Consider the following 21,166-nt stretch of genomic DNA (forward strand, 5'->3'; position numbering starts at 1 on the left):
GTGTGTGCACATTTCCATGTCAAACCCTGTTGTCAGCATGAGTAACTGGGCTGGGAGCTGCGCAGCCCTAGGTGGGTGAGGAAAAAGCCTCCTTCCTGGGCAATGGAACCAGAAACTTAGTTCCTTGGCTACTATTCCAGATTCAGTGGATTCTGCAGCTCTCCGCCGCAGATGGCAATACGGCCAGTGGATCCATGCATCCACAGATCCACCATCTGCAGCAGCCCTGATTGCTGGGAGTCATAGCACACAATGCCGGGCTCACTCCCCTTGAGCAGACACTCCAAAGCCTGTCTCACTCCCGCCCTACACAGCCCCAGCGTTGATGCTGTATCTGGGACCCTCCAAAACCGTGGGAGCAGGGAGTTGCCAAAGTCGTATCAGTGAGTGCCTGTATTGGGACCTCTTGGTATGTCACAGGTTTGGGTTCTACCAACACGAGCCTGGCTACTAATTCACCCAGGATTTAGTAGATCACCCAGGTAGATCAGGATTAAGTTACACCCCATTTGCCAGACTGGTGGGTAGGAAAAAATTACATGAAAGGTACTCCAAACAGGCATGGAATTATTTCTGGAATTGCCTTCTCCGGAAGGTGGCTCTCCTCAGATGATCTCCCCATCGCAGCTTCACCTGATCATATTTCCTGAGTCTGATGAGTCTCTTCCAGATAAAAGATGGGCCCGATCCCCGTGTGCAGTGTGGACTTGCTGACACCTGTGCAAGTCAGAAGGCAGTTTGCACAGTTGATAGCAGTTCCAGAAGGCACAGGGTATTAAAGAATCAGGTCCAATGTGTAGGCAGCTTGCTCCCCCTTGTTAGAGTACAGTCACACAGTCATTTCTATTTCTGCAAGCCCTGCTGCACGATTTTCAGGGCGATGTTAGTTTCACAACACCCAATTGTGCAATACTGCTTATAAAGTTATAAATAGTATATTTTCCCCTTGCGAGAGATTTGTGTAGCATGATCGAAATGAACTTAAACAGTATTTTGCGGGGCAGGGGCCATTTTTTTGCTCTGTGTTCATACAATGCCTAGCACAATGGGGTCCTTCTAGGAATACGAATAATGATGACAATTACAGCAATGTTTAAATGGACCACATGGAATGAATTTTCAACAAAACGTTCTGAGGAAGCATTCCCTCTCCTCTGCCCCAGAATTAATCATCCCGGAGCTCTGCTGTGAATCCATTCTGGGTCACAAGCAGCTGGGCAGCCTGAATTGGGGGTGGGGGGGGGGGTGTTGCACCTTTCAGTGTTCCGGGGTCTGCCGGAGGTGGCTGCCATTTTGGGTTCAGGTCAGCTGCAGCTCGGGTCAAAGGAGATGCACACTGTGCTCTCTCTCATGGAGACCTGCTTTTGTGCTGGTATCCAACTGTGCTGCTGCCCTTGAAGAATTTTTCTGGCAGCCCCAAAGTCAACGGAGTAGATTTCCCACCTCTTGCCCTTCCCTGTTCCTCAGGTTCCTGTCTGTCTCCCTGCAGCCTCCTAGCCTCTCTCTCAATAGGGCAAGATCATTGCCTTAGAGCCAACCAGGTATTTTCTTACAACCTCTGCTTCCGAGAAGAGATCCTTCCGGTCACAGGGCTTCTCGAGTGCCACCCTAGACAGAGGAAGGGTGCACAGATGTCTAGTGTAGCCTCTTGCATCTCTTTAAAAAACACCTGCTTATACCACTGAGCAGTGGCGGATCAATGATTTTGCCGCCCCTAGGCCCTGAAATAAGTGGCTTGTTCTTGGCACAGGACTGGCTGCATCCAGGAGCCATTTCAAACACAATGACACATGAGACGAAACTACGGCGGGGCAGAGAATCTTCCCTGGGTGGCCAGTGCTGTAATCAGAGCCAGGGGAACGAGTCAGGCTGAAAAACAAGCCTGACCAAACCAGCTCCTTTACAGTCTGCCAGGCCCCACCCCAGCTCAGCAAATTCAGTTTGACACTGGGGGGGGGAAGAGGGGAATAATGCTACCACCAAATAGATATGTCGGTAGCGTGTCGAGGCACTGTGACATGTCGGTCACAGGCTGCAGACATCAGAAGGTCAGGAGGATAGGGCCACAGGAGAAGAGTAGCCACAGGAGAGCTTTATACTCCAGCGAAACCCGTCTCCGGAGCACAGAGGGGAGTTCACTGATCTCTCTGTGGTCCAGATTCCTCCACCCACCCTTAGTTGGGTGTCTTCCAAGCTTTTAATAAGCAGCCTCTGGTACAAGGTATAATTACAAGAAAACACTCAGCCCTGACCGAATATACGATTTAAAGTTCGAAGCACCCCTGCTGCTGGGTGGGCAGGTAAGAGCCATGTGCTAGCTGCTGACAGATGGAGGAGGAAGAGGTGGGTGTAGCTTTTGAGCAAGGAACGTTGTGTGTGTTAACAGGAGGAACTGTTAGAGGTCACCCCCGTAATATAGCTGCTAGTGATCCAGAGAGCCGTAAACAGACAGGGGTCCAGCTACAGTACCCACAGGCATGGTACTTTTCCATCTCTCCTCCTCTGCCCCAGTATGGACGCAGCGTGCACCAACAGAAGGAGTTTTTCTGCTGGCACCTCCCTGAATGTCATTAGCTGTTGGCATAGCTGCATCTGCACTGGGGGTTTCGTTGACATAGCTGTGTCGGCAGGAGGTGTGATATGCTGGTATCTGTTTTAGTTGGAGATTAAGCCACAGAAACATTGGGGCTCCCACGACATGGGAGCAAATTCTACACCACAGGCCACGACACCCTGACAAGGGAAGAAGGAGGATCCTGAGAACTACAAGCCAGTCAGCCTCACCTCAGTCCCTGGAAAAATCATGGAGCAGGTCATCAAGGAATCAATTCTGAAGCACTTAGAGGAGAGGAAAGTGATCAGGAACAGTCAGCATGGATTCACCAAGGGCAAGTCATGCCTGACTAATCTAATTGCCTTCTATGACGAGATAACTGGCTCTGTGGATGAAGGGAAAGCAGTGGACGTGTTGTTCCTTGACTTTAGCAAAGCTTTTGACACGGTCTCCCACAGTATTCTTGCCAGCAAGTTAAAGAAGTATGGGCTGAATGAGTGGACTATAAGGTGGATAGAAAGCTGGCTAGATTGTTGGGCTCAATGGGTAGTGATCAATGGCTCCATGTCTAGTTGGCAGCTGGTATCAAGTGGAGTGCCCCAGGGGTCGGTCCTGGGGCTGGTTTTGTTCAATATCTTCATAAATGATCTGGAGGATGGTGTGGATTGTACCCTCAGCAAGTTTGCAGATGACACTAAACTGGGAGGAGTGGTAGATACGCTGGAGGGCAGGGATAGGATACAGAGGAACCTAGGCAAATTGGAGGATTGGGCCAAAAGAAATCTGATGAGGTTCAACAAGGACAAGTGCAGAGTCCTGCACTTAGGACGGAAGAATCCAATGCACCGCTACAGACTAGGGACCGAATGGCTCGGCAGCAGTTCTACAGAAAAGGACCTAGGGGTAACAGTGGACGAGACGTTGGATATGAGTCAGCAGTGTGCCCTTTTTGCAAAGAAGGCCAATGGCATTTTGGGATGTATAAGTAGGGGCATTGCCAGCAGATCAAGGGATGTGATCGTTCCCCTCTATTCGACACTGGTGAGGCCTCATCTGGAGTACTGTGTCCAGTTTTGGGCCCCACACTACCAGAAGGATGTGGAAACATTGGAAAGAGTCCAGCGGAGGGCAACAAAAATGATTAGGGGACTGAAACACATGACTTATGAGGAGAGGCTGAGGGAACTGGGGATGTTTAGTCTTCAGAAGAGAAGAATGAGGGGGGATTTGATAGCTGCTTTCAACTACCTGAAAGGGGGTTCCAAAGAGGATGGCTTTAGACTGTTCTCAGTGGTAGCAGATGACAGAACAAGGAGTAATGGTCTCAAGTTGCAGTGGGGGAGATTTAGGTTGGATATTAGGAAAAACTTTTTCACTAGGAGGGTGGTGAAACACTGGAATGCGTTACCTAGGGAGGTGGTGGAATCTCCTTCCCTAGAAGTTTTTAAGGTCAGGCTTGACAAAGCCCTGGCTGGGATGATTTAGTTGGGGATCGGTCCTGCTTTGAGCAGGGGGTTGGACTAGATACCTCCTGAGGTCCCTTCCAACCCTGATATTCTATGATTCTATGATTCTAAGGTTCTCGATCTTGGTTCATTTCTCATTGCAGCTTGTGGACTGGAATAGCGGGGCACTGTGGGAGAGGAATGAGGGGAGTTATCGGGGCAGCGGGTGGCTCAGGACTGGTCTGCAGATGCCAGAACAACCTGAGGAAGCTAGCACTACGCCCAGCTCAAGCCAGGAACTCACTGATAAGCAGTGACAATGTCACTTGCACGGATATATAGCACTTTCCAGCCACAGATCTCACGACAGATAACAAATAAGAATTCCTTCTCATAGTTTCCCTGTGAGGTAGGTACAGTATTATTACACCTGTGTCCACACTGGGGTGGTTGTGCAGTTTAAAGTATATCAGTGTATATACAGTCAAAGCTTATAATATGTTTGTGCAAACAAGACTCCATGTTAAACAAGAGCTATCCCAGCACTTCACCCAGACTCTGTCTGGGAAGCTCAGCCCTTAAAGGTGCAGTCCTCAGTACCACTCCTCCATGAAATTTGGTTCTTTATAACCTTGACCCTAATCTCACTGAAATCATGAACTTCAACGGGGCAGGATCAGACCCAGCAAACTGCAGGTTTTTAAAGAGTTTTAAACATTTAAATATTAAATGGCTGTGAGCAGTTTTTCTGTCATAGCTTCCCATGACCAACTCCTTCACGGGCATTAAAGGCTTGTCTACAGAACTCGTACCACTTTACCAGGGTAATTAAAGCCGCACAACCCCCTATACGGTGTGGATGGAGTTCTATGGGTATAAAGGTGCCTTGGGCTTGGTCTATGCCTAAAACGTAGGTCACCCTAGCTATGTCGCTCAGGGCTGTGAAGAATTTAGCTCAGAGTGTGACTTACTGGGGCCGACCTAACCCCCACTGTGGATACAGGTAGGTTGGCAGAAGAATTCTTCGGCCTCTCAGAAATGTGGATGACCTGCATTGATGGAAAAACCTCTTCCGCTAATGTAGAAAGTGTCTACACCTCAGTCAGTGCTCCTGAAGCAGGCAGAGTTGCAACTGACCAACCGAGAGAAGAAAATGTATCTATTAAGTGGCTCTAGAACTAAAATATTTCTAAAAAGAAAAGGCAACTGGAAAACACAGGGATTATAACAGGCATTACAATGAAACCTGTCTAAAGATCACACCCCTGAACAAAGAACCTTCAACTAAATTTACTATGGCCGGTATTCACTTACAACTTATCCTGACATTACTATGTCAGTTACAAGTGTGATTTTTTTTTTAACCAACATATGGTTGTGTCGGTATAAGCCCTAAACACTTACATAGGCATACAAGTTCTTCTGCTGGTACAGCTTGTGTCTCCCAGGGAACAGGTATCAGCTATGCTTGCAGAAGCATTTTTATGCCAGCAGAAGCTGCATCTACGCTAGGAGGGTTTGCTGGTTGTCAGCAAAAGGCCAGTGATTCTGGAACAAGCTTTGTTAAGATCCTCAAACTGGCTCCAAGACTGGGCTTGATAACTTTATGGAGGGGATGGTAGGATGAGACTGCCTACAATGGCATGGAGCTGATCCGTGGTTGCTGTTAGCAAATATCTCCAACAGCTGGAGATGGGACACTAGTTGGGGAGGGCTCTGAGTTACTACAGTGAATTCTTTCCCAGGTGTCTGGCTGCTGATTCTCACCCACATGCTCAGGGTCCGGCTGACTGGTTTATTAGGGTCAGGAAGGGATTTCCCTCTAGCTCAGATTGGCAGAGATCCTGAGGTCTTTTCGCCTTCCTCTGCCGCATGGGTCACTTGCAGATTTAAACTAGTGTCAATGGTGGATTCTCTGTAACTTGAAGTCTTTAAACCATGATTTGAGGGCTTCAATAACTCAGCCAGAGGTTCTGGATCTATTACAGGAGTGGGTGGGTGAGGTTCAGTGGCCTGCGATGTGCAGGAGGTCAGACTAGATGACCTTGATGGTCCCTTCTAGTCCTAAAGTCTATGAGTACGTCGGCTCCTTTTGGTATCCAGTACTTATTTTGATTCATTCTAGACCAGGGGTCGGCAGCCTTTCAGCAGTGGTGAGCCGAGTCTTCATTTATTCACTTTAATTTAAGGTTTCGTGTCCCAGTGATACATTTTAACGTTTTTTAGAAGGTCTCTCTCTATAGGTCTATATATTATATAACTAAACTATTGCCGTATGTAAACAAGGTTTTCAAAATGTTTAAGAAGCTTCATTTAAAATTAAATTAAAATGCAGATCTTACGCCGCCAGCCCACTCAGCCCGCTGCTGGCCTGGGGTTCAGTTCACCTAGGCCGGCAGCGGGCTGAGCGGGGCCGGCGGCCGGGACCCTGGCTGGCAAGGGGCTGGCAGCCAGAACCCCAGACCAGCAGCGGGCTGAGCGGGGCCGGCAGCTAGGACCCCGGCTGGCAAGCGGCCGGCGGCTGGGACCTCAGACAAGCAGTGGGCTGAGCGGGGCCGGCAGCCAGAACCCCAGACCAGCAGCGGGCTGAGTGAGGCTGGTGGCTGGGACCCCAGACCGGCAGTGGGCTGAGCGGCTCAGCTCGCTGCCACTCAGCCCGCTGCCGGTCTAGGGTTCAGTCCGCTGGCTCCGCTCAGCCCGCTGCCAGTCTGGGATCCTGGCCCTGCCCACATAGAGTGGGTACCTACCTTCTCCCTGGTTCTAGCCCATTCTCTTCCTCTCTCTCTGCACTGAGCTGAGGGTGGGAGTGCACTGAGCACAGGGCTGGGGGTGAAGGAGCAGGCTGGGGGTTGGGGTGTAGGGTCTGGCCAGGAGCTAGAATGAGGGAGGGGGCTCAGGGTTGGGGCAGGAGGTTTGGGTGTGGAGCGCTTACCTGGGCAGCTCCCATTTGGTGCGAGGGGTGCAGGTGGGAATGTGTGGGGGGTGCAAGAGGCAGGGCATAAGGTGTTGGGGGGCTGGGTATGTGTGGGGTGCAGGAGTCAGGGCAGAGGGCTGGGGGCGTGTGAGGGGGTGCAGGAGTCAGGGCAGAGGGCTGGGGGCATGTGAGGGGGGTGCAGGAGTCAGGGCATGGGGTGTGGGGAGGCTGGGTATGTCTGGCGGTGCTGGAGTCAGGGCTGGGGTCGTGAGGGGGGTGCAGGGGTCAGGGCAGGAGGCTGGGGTGTGGGGGGGTGCAGGGTCAGGCAGGAGGCTGGGGGTGTGTGAGGGGGGTGCAGGGGTCAGGGCAGAGGGCTGGGGGTGTGGGCTAGGGCCGTGGGGGTGTTCCCAGCCCCCTGCCCAGAGCGGGCTTGTGGCAGGGGGCTGGGGGGGATATGCCCTGATTCCACCGCCCTTCCCCAAGGCCCACTTCTCCCCCTCCCCAGCAAGGGCTATCAGCTGATGGGCGGCAGGGAGGGAGAGGACGAGGGGCAGGAACCCAGCATGGCGGGGGAAGAGGTGAGGGAGGGGGGACCTTGCTTGCCCTGCAGCAGCAGCCGGCAGGACCAAGCTTCTTCACCCTGCCCCGGGGTGAGGGGGGGGGGCGGAGAAGAGCGGGCCAGGGCGGGCAGGATTTGTAATGGCTCGCTGCTGCCTGCCGGGGTCCCGGCCTGGGTTCGGCAGCGGGCTGAGTGGGGCCGGCGGCAGGCAGCAGCGTGCCATTAAAAATCGGCTGGCATGCCATAGGTTGCCGACCCCTGAGACTGTTGGGAAGACATTTTCTCCCCAGTCCAAGTTAACAGATATTTTCACTGGGTAAAACAGAGCCACCTCCGTTGGGGTCAGAGATCCAGAGTCACTGTGCAAAGTGAAAAGGACTCTCTTTTCTCCCCTCTGGTGCAACGTCAGACAGGATGGACTCCACCCTGCGCAGGGGGTCAGCAGAAGGAGCCTGCTACTATTATTTATTATTTGTAGTGTGGTGGTGCCTAGGAACCCTAGTCATGGAGCAAGACCCCATTGTGTTAGGTGCTGTACAAACACAGAACAAAAAGGATGCAGGGCTGGCCTTCCGGGTGAGTGACATGGGGTGAATGCCGTAGTCAGGGGAGGCGCCACAGTAATGATGCAAGGAGCAGAGCAGGGCGGGCCTGCAGGAGGAGGCCACGGAGGGGGAGGCAGCGGGAGCCAGGGACAATGGAGGGATGGGTGGGGAGGCAGCGGGGCCCAGGGATGATAAAATACAAGTTGGCCCAGGGTGTCAATTTTCCTAAGGCCAGCTCTGCTCAGATGAAGCCAAAAATGGCATGGGATTTCGCCACCATTTGATCCTACCCAGAGCCTCGATTCAGCCTTGAACCTGAACCCAGACTGGGCAGAATGGAACCCAGAGCTGGGTCTGGACACCACCTCCTATAACCCTCCCGTTTGTCTACCCCAAGAGGGGGTTTTAAGAATCAAGTAACCTTATAAAGCCCTTAGCCCGTGTGAAGTGCTCCATATGATCATCCCCAGGAGCAACACACCATGCAAATGCCCATGACTGTCCTATCTTCCACACCTGAGTTTGCCGCGAGCCTGTCTCTACCATGCAGTCAATGCTTGGAAGTGGCAAACTCCAACTGGGGCTTGGATCAACACAGCTCCGGCCCATTCTTCCCTCACCCCCTAATATAAAGCCAAAACAGAAGTAGGTAAAGACCTTGGAGGGGGAAGGGACTGTGCCTCCAGCTAGTCAGTTCAGAAAGGGAAGGGAGGAGGGTGGAACAAATTTTCCATGCCTTGTAATCCAGTCATGCTGGTTTGCCTGTAAAAACAGAAGAGCACAGGAGCACAGCCGCACACTTCACACACGTTTATGGTCCAAGGCCAACCATGACGCAGCGGAGAGTCCGGGTGTCCACCGAGAGTCCCAGCTACACCATCTGTGTGGTGGGCACAGAGGTCTCTATAGACATCTATGGGTAAGACATTCATTTTTAATACTGGGAGATTTGCCGATCTTTGTCACTTTCTCTAATCCGTTTCGACTGTCCGAGGCCATAGGGTGGGGAGCAGCCTCTAGTATTTCATGTTTATTTTACAGATGAGCACCAATGAAAAACTTGGATCTAAACTCCCTCGCTGAAATTTGGATCCCGTCTCTGGCCCTCCATCCCAACTTCCTATGAAGCTTTAGCATAATGAGAGATCTGGGGTGAAATGCTCCCATTTTCAAAAGGGAATCAAACACTTACTGAAACTCAAGGGAAATGACTAGGTCACTTTTGAAAATGGGACTTAGACACTTTTGGAAATTTTCCCTTGGTCTCCTTGCGTCCATTCCACTGCTGGAAGGAGACCACGGCCTTGCATCACCGTGTCCCCTAAATGGCTACGTGAGGTATTACAACAGTTCTGAAATGCATAGATTCAAACACAGACAGCTGCAGATACTAAAGCCAGTGCACACCCCTGCTAAATGGATGCTATTTTTGGCCATCAGAGTGCTAGGCAGCAACCTTGCTGGGTGAGTAACTTGTAAAGAATTAAACTGGATGAAAGAATAAATATGCATTCTTCTAAGCGCATAAAAACACATGAATATGCCAGAGAAAGTTTTAAGGGGTAACCTAAGGAAAAGAAGATTTTTCCTGTGCAAAGACCAAGAGTTACTTTATTTGTACAGAAGTGAGGCTGTATTTGCTAATGCTGTTCCATTGTTATGATTTAATGACATTTGAACGGATATAGCGCCTATAGGCAAACCACGCTGGGAACCTATTTTTCTAGATGTTGTTCTACGCATGATTATTAAAAGCATTTCTATGACTGGAGCCCCCGGCTGGGACCAGGACCCCACCGCGCTAGGCGCTGTACAACCACAGAATGAAAGTCGTTGCTGTCTAGGTAACACAATGGTCGTCATTTAAAGGTCAACATTGTCCTGTTGTTGCCTTATTGCTACACAAGAGCAATGGTGGTGCAGGAGCCCAGGTTGTGGGGGTGAGAATTTGACTGCAGGTGCTGCAGGGTTGGAGGTAAGCGTGGAAGTTAAGGGTTAACGATAGTTTTTGGCTATGAAGATTGAGCATGGGTGGGGCACCAGGCCCTGGCTGGCTGGGAGCTTCCACCCTCACTAGCAGCCCTACTCTGCCTTTCACAATCACGGCACTGTTCGGTCCTGCTGCCTGACAGACGCTGCGGCCCAGATCCATTGTAATCAGCAGGGGTTAGGCACCTTGCTGTGTTGGAGGATTTAGGCCTAAGTCAATAGACGACTTCCTTCTCCCCCAGACACGTACAATAAAACCAGGAGAACACACGCACGTCTGGCGCCAAGCCTCGATTCCTCTCTTCCATCTCCAGCCACGTCCTCAGACTTCGGGACGGAATTAAAAAAATAATAATAGAACAACTCGGACCCATCCAGGGGTGGACGTGGTTCCCCGTGTAACCAGGGAGTCACCCTCCTCCTTCCTTTCCCCATTCCCTTGAGTCATTGTCATGGTTACTACCTAATGTAAACCAATCAGGATGATTTACATTGAGAACATATGACTAAGGGAACATGAGCAACGTACTGGTCTGAGAATCACCTCTTCAAGCAGGGGTGGGCAAACTTTTTGGCCTGAAGGCTACAGCTGCATATGGAATGTATGGCGGGCCATGAATGTTCATGAAATTGGGGGTTGGGGTGCAGGAGCGGGTGAGGGCTCTGGCTGAGGGTGTGGGCTCTGGGGTGGGGCCAGGGATGAGGGGTTTGGGTGCAGGAGGGGGCTGGGGGCTGGGGGTGGAGCAGCAGGGTTTGGAGTATGGGAGGGAGTTCCAGGCTGAGGCAGAGGGTTGGGGTGTGGGAGGGGGTCTGGGCTCTGGGTTGGGGGTGCGGGTTCCAGGGTGGGGCCACAAATGAAGAGTTCAGGTTGCAGGAGGGGGCTCCGGACTGGGGCAGGGGGTTGGGGTGCGGGCTCCAGCTAGGGGTGCGGGCTCTGGGGTGGGGCTGGGGATTAGGGTTGCAGGAGGGTGCTCTGGGCTGGGACCGAGGGGTTTGGAGGACAGGAGGGGGATCAGGGATGGGGCAAGGGGTTGGGGAGTGGGAGGAAGTCAGGGGTGCAGGCTTAGGGTGGCACTTACCTCAAGCAGCTCCCGGAAGCAGCAACATATACCCCCTCCAGCTCCTACACGGAGGAGTGGCGCCGGCTAGGCAGCTCTGTGTGCTGCCCCGTCCATAGGTGCCGCCCCTGCAGCTCCCATTGGCCACAGTTCCAGGCCAATCAGAGCTGCAGAGCCAGCGCTTGGGTCAGGGGCAGTGCGCAGAGCCCCATGGCTGCCCCTACGCGTAGGAGCTGGAGAGGGGACATGCCACAGCTTCCAGGAACTGCGTGGAGCCACAGCACGCATGGAGTGAGGCAAATCCCCGACTCTGCTACCCAGCAGGAGCTTGAGGGCCACATTAAAAGGTCTGATGGGCTGGACACAGGCTGTAGTTTGCCTACCCCTGTCTTAAAGGCAAGAACAGGTGAGGCCAACCTGGGTTCTAACCACATCATCCTACTGCTTCATCTCAGCTAGGCTGATTGCTGGAGCCAGGTGACAGATGGGAATTTCCAACCCCATTGGAAATTTGCGAAGTTCACTTAACTCTGTTCTGAATCCAATTAAATCAAACCTAAAGAAAAGGGGGTTTAATGACATGGGTTTAAAGTCACATGTGAGGTGAAAACACCACAACTTCCCTGTGCAGACAAGCCCTGAATTGAAGTGAGCGAAGGAGTCTTGTGGAGGAAGGTGTCAATGATCCCCTTTCGCAGCAGTTATGGAGCTCTGGGTGGATCAAGTCACGTGCTCCAAAAGCAAATTCCCATCGGAGCGGGTGTACTTAAATCCCATGCAGGCCATTTGGATTCAGAATTAAGGAGCCGACTGGAAGTGACCTGGCGAACATTTTCGATGGCCCCGGCTAAGGGGACCAGAAAGCAAGTGTGAAAAAATTGAGATGAGGGGGAGGGTGGAGGGAAATAGGTGCCTGTATAAGACAAAGCCCCAAATAATCAGGACTGTTCCTATAAAACCTGGGACATTGGGTCACCCTAGCCCAGTCCGGGTCCACAAGGAGGGGAGGGTGTACGGAGCCTCTCCCCCCCAGACCTCAAACAGGGCTGCCCAGTTATGGCCCTTGCCCTCCCCGCTAGTGTCTGTGTGGACACAAGCCATGCCAGAAGAGGGAAGAGGCTGTAGGGTCATGTCCCAGCTCCCACTGTACTAGCCTCAGAGAAACAGCCGCGTTAGTCTGTATTCGCAAAAAGAAAAGGAGGACTTGTGGCACCTTAGAGACTAACCAATTTATTTGAGCATAAGCTGTAGCTCACGAAAGCTCATGCTCAAATAAATTGGTTAGTCTCTAAGGTGCCACAAGTCCTCCTTTTCTTTTAGCCTCAGAGAGGAGCACACTCTGTATGTAGCAGCGGCCAGGCTTGCTTTGGGGTGGTGTGAATCCATCCCAGCCCCCGCGCTGGGCCAGAGCCTGGGAGATGCACCCGAGGCCAAGGTATTTCCTCCCTCTTGGAGTGGTCCCCACTTGCAGGAGAAGCATGGTACAGTCTGTGGCTGAGCTGGTGAGCCCCAGTGATGAGTGGGTCAACCTGTCTGTTAAACTGCCTTTCCTGGCCTCCCCTCTCCCTGCGGAACAGCGATTTTGCTTCTATGCAGCATTCTGATTTGTGGGAAATGCTGGGGAGCCTTTGGTTATAAACAAAAATCAAACCAGGCTGGTCCCAGGAACAGGGTCATAGAATCATAGAATATCAAGGTTGGAAGGGACCTCAGGAGGTCATCTAGTCCAACCCCCTGCTCAAAGCAGGACCAATCCTCAATTAAATCATCCCAGCCAGGGCTTTGTCAAGCCTGACCTTAAAAACTTCTAAGGAAGGAGATTCTACCACCTCCCTAGGTAACGCATTCCAGTGTTTCGCCACCCTCCTAGTGAAAAAGTTTTTCCTAATATCCAACCTAAACGTCCCCCACTGCAACTTGAGACCATTACTCCATGTCCTGTCCTCTTCTACCACTGAGAATAGTCTAGAACCATCCTCTCTGGAACCACCTCTCAGGTAGTTGAAAGCAGCTATCAAATCCCCCCTCATTCTTCTCTTCTACAGACTAAACAATCCCAGTTCCCTCAGCCTCTCCTCATAAGTCATGTGTTCCAGACCCCTAATCATTTTTGTTGTCCTTCGCTGGACTCTCTCCAATTTATCCACATCCTTCTTGTAGTGTGGGGCCCAAAACTGGACACAGTACTCCAGATGAGGCCTCACCAATGTCGAATAGAGGGGGACGATCACGTCCCTCAATCTGCTCGCTATGCCCCTACTTATACATCCCAAAATGCCATTGGCTTTCTTGGCAACAAGGGCACACTGCTGACTCATATCCAGCTTCTCGTCCACTGTCACCCCTAGGTCCTTTTCCACAGAACTGCTGCCTAGCCATTCGGTCCCTAGTCTGTAGCTGTGCATTGGGTTCTTCCGTCCTAAGTGCAGGACCCTGCACTTATCCTTATTGAACCTCACCAGATTTCTTTTGGCCCAATCCTCCAATTTGTCTAGGTCCCTCTGTATCCTATCCCTGCCCTCCAGCGTATCTACCACTCCTCCCAGTTTAGTATCATCTGCAAATTTGCTGAGAGTGCAATCCACACCATCCTCCAGATCATTTATGAAGATATTGAACAAAACCAGCCCCAGGACCGATCCCTGGGGCACTCCACTTGACACCGGCTGCCAACTAGACATGGAGCCATTGATCACTACCCGTTGAGCCCGACAATCTAGCCAGCTTTCTACCCACCTTATAGTGCATTCATCCAGCCCATACTTCCTTAACTTGCTGACAAGAATACTGTGGGAGACCGTGTCAAAAGCTTTGCTAAAGTCAAGAAACAATACATCCACTGCTTTCCCTTCATCCACAGAACCAGTAATCTCATCATAGAAGGCGATTAGATTAGTCAGGCATGACCTTCCCTTGGTGAATCCATGCTGACTGTTCCTGATCACTTTCCTCTCTATTGAATAAAGGGGCAGGCTCTGGGCTGCATCTCCTGAAAGACACAACATAGAAAATGCAGTCCAGGGACAAAGATTTGTGCTGCCTGAATTCAGTGCTGATGTAGGGGTCAAAATGGCCTTTGGCATAAATTAGAGCAGCCCTGGGGCTGCTCTAACTTACAGGAGCCTCTCCATGGCTGCCTAGAGGCTGTGCTGTAGCCTAAAATTCTTGTAGCACTGAGCAATATGAATACAACTCCTCATCCACCCACTCCCAGCCTGGCATCCCCTCTAAGCAAAGGCCTGGAGTGGGGTGGGGGGCTCTAGGTTGCTCATGTGCTTGTGAGGAGGGGCAGGAATTCTTCCCTTGATCCTTGTGCAGCCACCAGAGCAGCAGAGAGGGTCAGGGGCCCGGAATCAGCCACAAAGCATTTAGCTTTAGAGCAAAGATAGTTCTTTTGCACGCACACAAAAAATTGGGTTGGAATCTTTAAATGTGAACCAAGGTCAGAGTTGTGTTCTGTGAGAGCTGATGTCACTCATAGATTCCAAGGCCAGAAAGGACCATCGTGGTCATCTAGTCTGCCTTCCTGGATAACACAGGCCAGACAACTGCCCCAAAATTTTTCCTAGAGCAGATCATTTAGAAAAACATCCAACTTTGATTTTAGAATGGTCAGCGATGGAGACCATGGCTACATTTGCTACTTAGGGGTCAGTGTGATTGCAACATCAGCAACATCAGTGGGTTCTTCAGACTTTCCTTCCAAGTGGCTGTTGTCAGTTAGGTGTGTGCGCGCGCTCTCCGGATACTATCCCAGCCCTGTGCAGATCGGAGGTTCAGCAGGCCTCGATAGCACTACCCAGAAAGAATGACCAGTGGCACGGTTCAGTGACAAAGGCTCTCGGCCAGGTTTACCATCCCAGCGCCCTGGCTAACACAAGTGCCCTGTGGCAAGGAGCAGCTCAACAGCAGGACTTTCTGCTGTCCCCTTGGCTGCACAAAGGGTTAAGGCGAGGTACCCTCACATTTATAGGTTGAGACAAACAATTTACATACCACCTTACAGGTTTCATGACATCGGTTTGTTTGGTCCCCTTGTCCCTGGCTCCACGTGTCTGGGGCAAAACATCCCTATTCATCACTTCTGTCAAACCCTCTTATCTGGTGCTAGGTCAGGAGGTCCCTGGGCTAATCACACACATATCCAGTATCTCTTGCTTCTCAGGAGTGCCTGTGTTTTACGAACAGTAGCAATACTTTTGCCAAGGTCATGTATTGGACTGTGAATTTTTGAGCATCCATTTGAACACATGGCCTCACTTTGGTGCAGAGCCTCTGGTTGAGACCTCAGGTCTTGCACCAGGCCCAGGGCTCCAGGATCTCTCTCTTTCTCTCCCCTACATGGGTCATCTCATCCTACATCTTAATTTGAGGGGAATTTGGTCCAACTCTACTCATACAAATCAACCACGTATCCAAAGATAATCGAGTTTTCCCCCAACTCCTCCAAAAAATTATGAAACGATTTGTTAGTTTCAGTAAATCATCTGCCCCCAAACCTATAAGGCAGGGGTCGCCAACCTGAGCCTGAGAAGGAGCTAGAATTTACCAATGTACATGGCCAAAAAGCCTCAGCAGCCCCCACATCAGCTCCCCCTGCTCCCAGCTCCTCCCACCCACTGGCAGCCCCACGATCAGCGCCTCCCCCTCCCTCCCCACACGGATCAGCTGTTTCGTGGTGTGCAGGATGCTGGGGTGGGGGCGGGGGGGGGAGCGAGGGCATGGCAGGCTCAGGGGAGGGGGCGGGAAGGGGTGGAGTGGGGGCAGGGCCCGTGGCAAAGCCAGGGGTAGAGCAGCAAGGACCCCCCGGCACATTGGAAAGTTGGCGCCTGTCGCTCCAGCCCCGGAGTCGGTGCCTGGACAAGGAGCCGCATGTTAACTCCTGAAGAGCCGCACGTGGGTCCGGAGCCCCAGGATGGCCACCCCTGCTATAAGGATACAGCTCTGAGCACATAACATGCCAGATCCTCATGACTGTAAAGGAGCTACAATCATTTACATCAGCTGACGGAATGGCACAAAATGTAGAGCTAGCAGAAAAACGGAAAAGCTGTCCTGAACAATTTGGTATGGTCTACGTTGTTTCTGTGTTGCAGGCTCCAAAATGGAACTATTTTCCCTTTTTTTCCCCCCCCCTCCCTCCAAAAAAATCGTGAAACTTTTTCAAAATGTTTAGATGTTATTAAATGTCTCTCCCAGGCCCTCCCTTCTTCATTGGTGCTGTTGAATGCAATTAAATGAATGACATTCCAGATTCTTTCTTCCATTTGTTCATCCCTCCCCCCACCGCTTTCCATTGGCTACTCTGTAACTTTTCACACTTTCTCTAACCTTGTGAAAGGAATAAAAGGATAAAAAGGAAGGGGGGAGGGTTAAAAAATCAAAATCAGGCAATTTAAAATTTTGAGTTTTGACAAAAATCTAGAACATTTGTGAAATTTTGTTTAATGTTTTTGGTCTGGGGAAAGGGCCGTATTTTGCTGAAAAATTGCTTCAAACCAAAATTTCAACCAGCTTGAATAAGATGTAATAGGATGCAACCCCACTTTCCCATCCTCTTTCCCCCCAGGGGGCTTTCCCCTCCCTCACTCTGGGTCCCCGCTTCCATGCCTGCCCATCCACCCAATTCGCCCCATAGGTGGAGTTTGGGGGGACATGGGAGGGCATTGCCTCCCCAAACTGCAAGCCTCAGACAGGCAGCCTGAGTGTGCAATGTAAGAGTTCTGCAGAGGAGACAAGAGACTTGTCAGGAGCTGCTCCCAGTTTATGCCCTTGAGGCAGGGAGTCAGAATTTTGTTTATAAATAGAGTGATTAACTGGTGATTAAGATAAGAAAGGGCTGTGAGGGTGTTTCCTAAAGTTAAATGAGCTGTTCCAAGCTTGGTGAACTGCAAAAAGTAAGTAGCTTACAATTGTTGTATTCAAGAGGTAATAACGAAAGCTACCTTTCTTTGAGATGATAACTGATTGTTTAGACAAAGGAAATGCAGCAGATCTAATCTCCCTGGATTTCAGTAAGGCATCTGATACCATTCCACATGATTCAGAGTAGCAGCCCTGTTAGTCTGTATCTGCAAAAAGAAAAGGAGGACTTGTGGCACCTTAGAGACTAACCAATTTATTCGAGCATAAGCTTTTGTGAGCTACAGCTCACTTCATCGGATGCATGGGAAATTATTAGTTAAATTGGAGAAGATGGGAATTAATATGAGAATTGAAAGGTGGATAAGGACTGGTTAAAGGGGAGATTACAACAGGTCATACTGAAAGGTGAACTGTTAGGCTGGAGGAAACTTACTAGTGGAGTTCCTCAGGGATCGGTCTTGGGACCAACCTTATCTAACAGTTTATTCCTTGGCACAAAAAGTAGGCGTGTGCTAATAAAATTTGCAGATGACACAAAGTTCGGAGATATTGCCAATGCCAAGGAGGACTGGAATATCATACAAGAAGATCTGGATGACCTTGAAACTGGAGTAACAGAAATGGGATGATATTTAATAGTGTAAAGTGCAAGGTCCTGCATTTAGGGACTAACAATAAGAATGTTTGCTATAAACTGGGGACTTATCAGTTGGAAGTGACAGTGGAGGAGAAAGAGGTGGGTGTATTGGTTGATCAAAGGCTAGCTATGAGCCATCAACGTAATGTGGCTGTGAAAAAAAGCTAACACAGTCCTAGGATGTATCAGGTGAGGTATTTCGAGTAGAGACAGGGACGTGTTAGTACCATTATACAAGGCACTGGTGAGACCTCATCGGGAATACTGTGTGCAGTTCTGATCTCCCATGTTTAAGAAAGATAAATTCAAACTGGAACAGGTGCAGAGAAGGGCTACGAGGATGATCTGGGGAATGGAAAACCTACTTTATGAGAGGAGACTCAAAGAGCTTGGCTTGTTTAGTCTAACCCATAGAAGGCTGAGGGGAGATCTGATTGCTCTGTATAAATACATCAGAAGGATAAATACCAGGGAGGGAGAGAAGTTAAAATTAAGCACCAATGTGGACCTCAGAACAGATGGATATAAACTGGCCATCAACAAGTTTAGGCAAGTTGAAATTAGGCAAAGGTTTCTAACCATCAGAGGAGCGAAGTTCTGGAACAGCCTCCCAAGGGGAGCAGTGGGGGCAAAAAACCTAACTGGCTTCAAGACTGAGCTTGATAAGTTGATGGAGGGGATGGTATGACAGGACCACCTACAATGGTGTGTGGCCCATCGGCGACTGCCTGTCGCAAAAATCCCCAACGGCTGGAGACAAGACACTAGATGAGGAGGCTGAGAGTTACTTGGGAAAGAAGAACGCTGGTCAGAGAAATAACCCACTCCCTTCCTTCCCTGATGAACCAGGGGATGCACCCCACCCATGTACTTATTCACTCCACCAATACTGACTTGGACTCTAAATACATTCTATGGGTGGCACACCCAAGATCACTTATCCATTGATGTTTTAAAAATTCCCACACCCCAATCTGGGTCTATGCTGGTTATGTGCTATGTATGTATGTATGTTGTGAACTTTGTAACTGATACTTGTAATCCCTCATAACCCAAGCCTGACCCCAGATGTACAGTACCTTCCCTCTTAACTTGTGTAAATTTGACTTTAAACATTAACTTTAATCAAATTTTTAAATCTGCCTGGTGGGTCTCGCCCACATGCTCAGGGTCTAACTGATCATCATATTTGGGGTCAGGAAGGAATTTCCCCCTGGATCAGATTGGCAGAGACCCTGGAGGGTTTTCACCTTCTTCTGCAGCATGGGGCACGGGTCACTTGCGGGTTTACACTAGTGTAAATGGTAGCGTCTCTGTAACTTGAAGTCTTTAAACCATGATTTGAGGACTCCAGTAACTCAGCCAGAGCTTAGGGGTCTATCACAGGAGGAGAGGGTGAGGTTCTGTGGCCTGCAGCATGCAGGAGGTCACATTAGATGATCATGATGGTCCTTCTGGCTTTAATAAGAGTATCTGAGTACGAATAGACATTACAATTTTAAACTAACCAGTGTCCCTTAAGTGACTTGCCACAAGATGTCAGAACATGTCAGTATTAGAGCTGAGTGGCTCTAATATATATTTAATTTTCTTTCTTGATATAGGAATTAGATACAGTGCTCCTGTCAGATATTTCTAAGTTATTATCTTCAAAAAACACTGGAGTTTTCAGTTGCCTGACTAGCCCCTGGAATCACAGTTAAAGTTGCCTCCCCCCCGAATCTGAAATGGCGCCCCTATTGTCAGGCATGGAATTTCTTCACCCCCGACCCTCACGCACAGCCCTGTTGGCCTGATTGGAGCCCCCACCCCCAAATATAGAAGTGAAACTACACCTATGCCCCTCTGGGTTCCTGCTTTTTTCAATCATCATTACTTCCCCAACCCCTCATTCCTTTGCAAGTCCCTGCTCCCCCTTGCCAAGTCCACTCCTCCAGTCCCAGCCTCCCTATTCCTTTCCCTTGGTTTGCCCCCGATCAGGTCCCCACTTCTCCCACTACAAACCCTCCCTATAAGGCTCTCTTATGTCTTAAGTCCAGGCTACAGACAATGTCACCGTGCAGCAAATGAAGGTGCTGCCTCTGATATTAATAGGCAGCAGTAGGGGGCTGCAGAAAGATTTCTCTGCCGGCTGCACAAGGCAGCCCAGAGGCCCCGATTTCCTGTGACTTAGTGGTCCCATTTAAATTAAAATCAGTAGTCGTGTGCCCATGTCCCCTGAAACGTGAGGGGTTGATGGGACGTGGCACCCCAAAGTTAGCACATTACAGACAAACACCATTGAGTTGAACATTAGACTCCACTTTGCTCAGCCAATGAAAGATTATGAGACGCTCAGATACGGCAATGACAGGGACCACATAAGTACCACGCCTGGAAGTAACTCACTCAAAGTCTATGGCTGTTTTCTTTATGCCGATAAACCCACGTGCACTTTGCCAGTCTTCCAAAAGTGGCCCCAGAAGCCATGTACTAGTTCTGGCGGCATGCGATAAATCTGACATTAACACTTCAGCAGTACCCACCAGAAGGCAAGAAGCTATTACACAGGTTTATAGGTAGATTTAAAATTCTGGAGGTGGGTGAATGACGATAGATTAATCTCTTTCTTTACAAGTTGCTTCAGGCACTGACATACTCATGCAAAGGGAAACAGGGAATAAATCCCTGAAATATTTTTCTTATGGTTAATGTTTACAACTTCATCCCTTTTCTTTGGGAAAAGAAAGGAGGGATGCAAGTCACATGCAAGACAAAAATGCCTCCCCACAGCACATTTAGGTGTTAATAGGTTAATTAATGTTCACGGGGTGCTTTGAAAGCGTGACATGCCATATATGCTGCATGCAAAGAATAATTATTGCTTGCAGATGGACTGGATTTTGCATTGAAATGCCACCTTTTATCTGAGAATCTCAATCATTAATTTTTAGCCTCATAAAAATCCCATTTAGTCAGGATTAGAGCTGGGCAAAATTTTTCAGACAACTTCTTTTCCACACAAAAAATAAATGCAGATTTGGCAACATCAAAATGTTTCGTGAATGAATTTGCGCCAATTTCACTGATGACCCACAGCATCTATGGGAGTTTCCTGAGTCTATGGGGATCTTTAGTTAGTGCTTTTATGCGTATACATAAACAGTGAGAGGGACAACTCTGAGGGACCTGGGGATTACAGTGGACGAGAAGCTGGATATGAGTCAGCAGTCTGCCCTTGTTGCTAAGAAGACCAACGGCATATTGGGCTGCATTAGTAGGAGCATTGCCAGCAGATCAAGAGAAGTGATTATTCTCCTCTATTCGGCACTGGTGAGGCCGTACCTGGAGTATTGTGTCCAGTTTTGGGCCCCCCACTACAGAAAGGATGTGGACAAACTGGAGAGAGTCCAGCAGAGGGCAATGAAAATGATTAGCGGGCTGGGGCACATGACTTACGAGCAGAGGCTGAGGGAACTAGAGTTATTTAGTCTGCAGAAGAGAAGAATGAGGGGGGATTTGATAGCCGCCTTCAACTACCGGAAGGGGGGTTCCAAAGAGGATGGAGCTCGGCTGTTCTCAGTGTTGGCAGATGACAGAACAAGGAGCAGTGGTCTCAAG

At 49.9% G+C, this 21,166-nt stretch overlaps 1 protein-coding gene across 1 annotated transcript in view; it reads left to right on the forward strand.

Moving 5' to 3' along the window:
• Positions 1 to 8,847: 8,847 nt before the first annotated feature.
• The window catches only part of LOC140900210 (protein-arginine deiminase type-1-like), a 39,032-nt gene continuing 26,713 nt past the window's right edge, over positions 8,848 to 21,166 (forward strand). Inside the window, exon 1 of the mRNA XM_073317066.1 lies at positions 8,848 to 8,936. Coding sequence (XP_073173167.1) covers positions 8,848 to 8,936 — 89 coding nt within the window. The remainder of the gene's footprint in view (positions 8,937 to 21,166) is intronic.

Source organism: Lepidochelys kempii, chromosome 18 (genome assembly GCF_965140265.1).
Source record: "Lepidochelys kempii isolate rLepKem1 chromosome 18, rLepKem1.hap2, whole genome shotgun sequence".
NCBI lineage: Eukaryota > Metazoa > Chordata > Testudines > Cheloniidae > Lepidochelys > Lepidochelys kempii.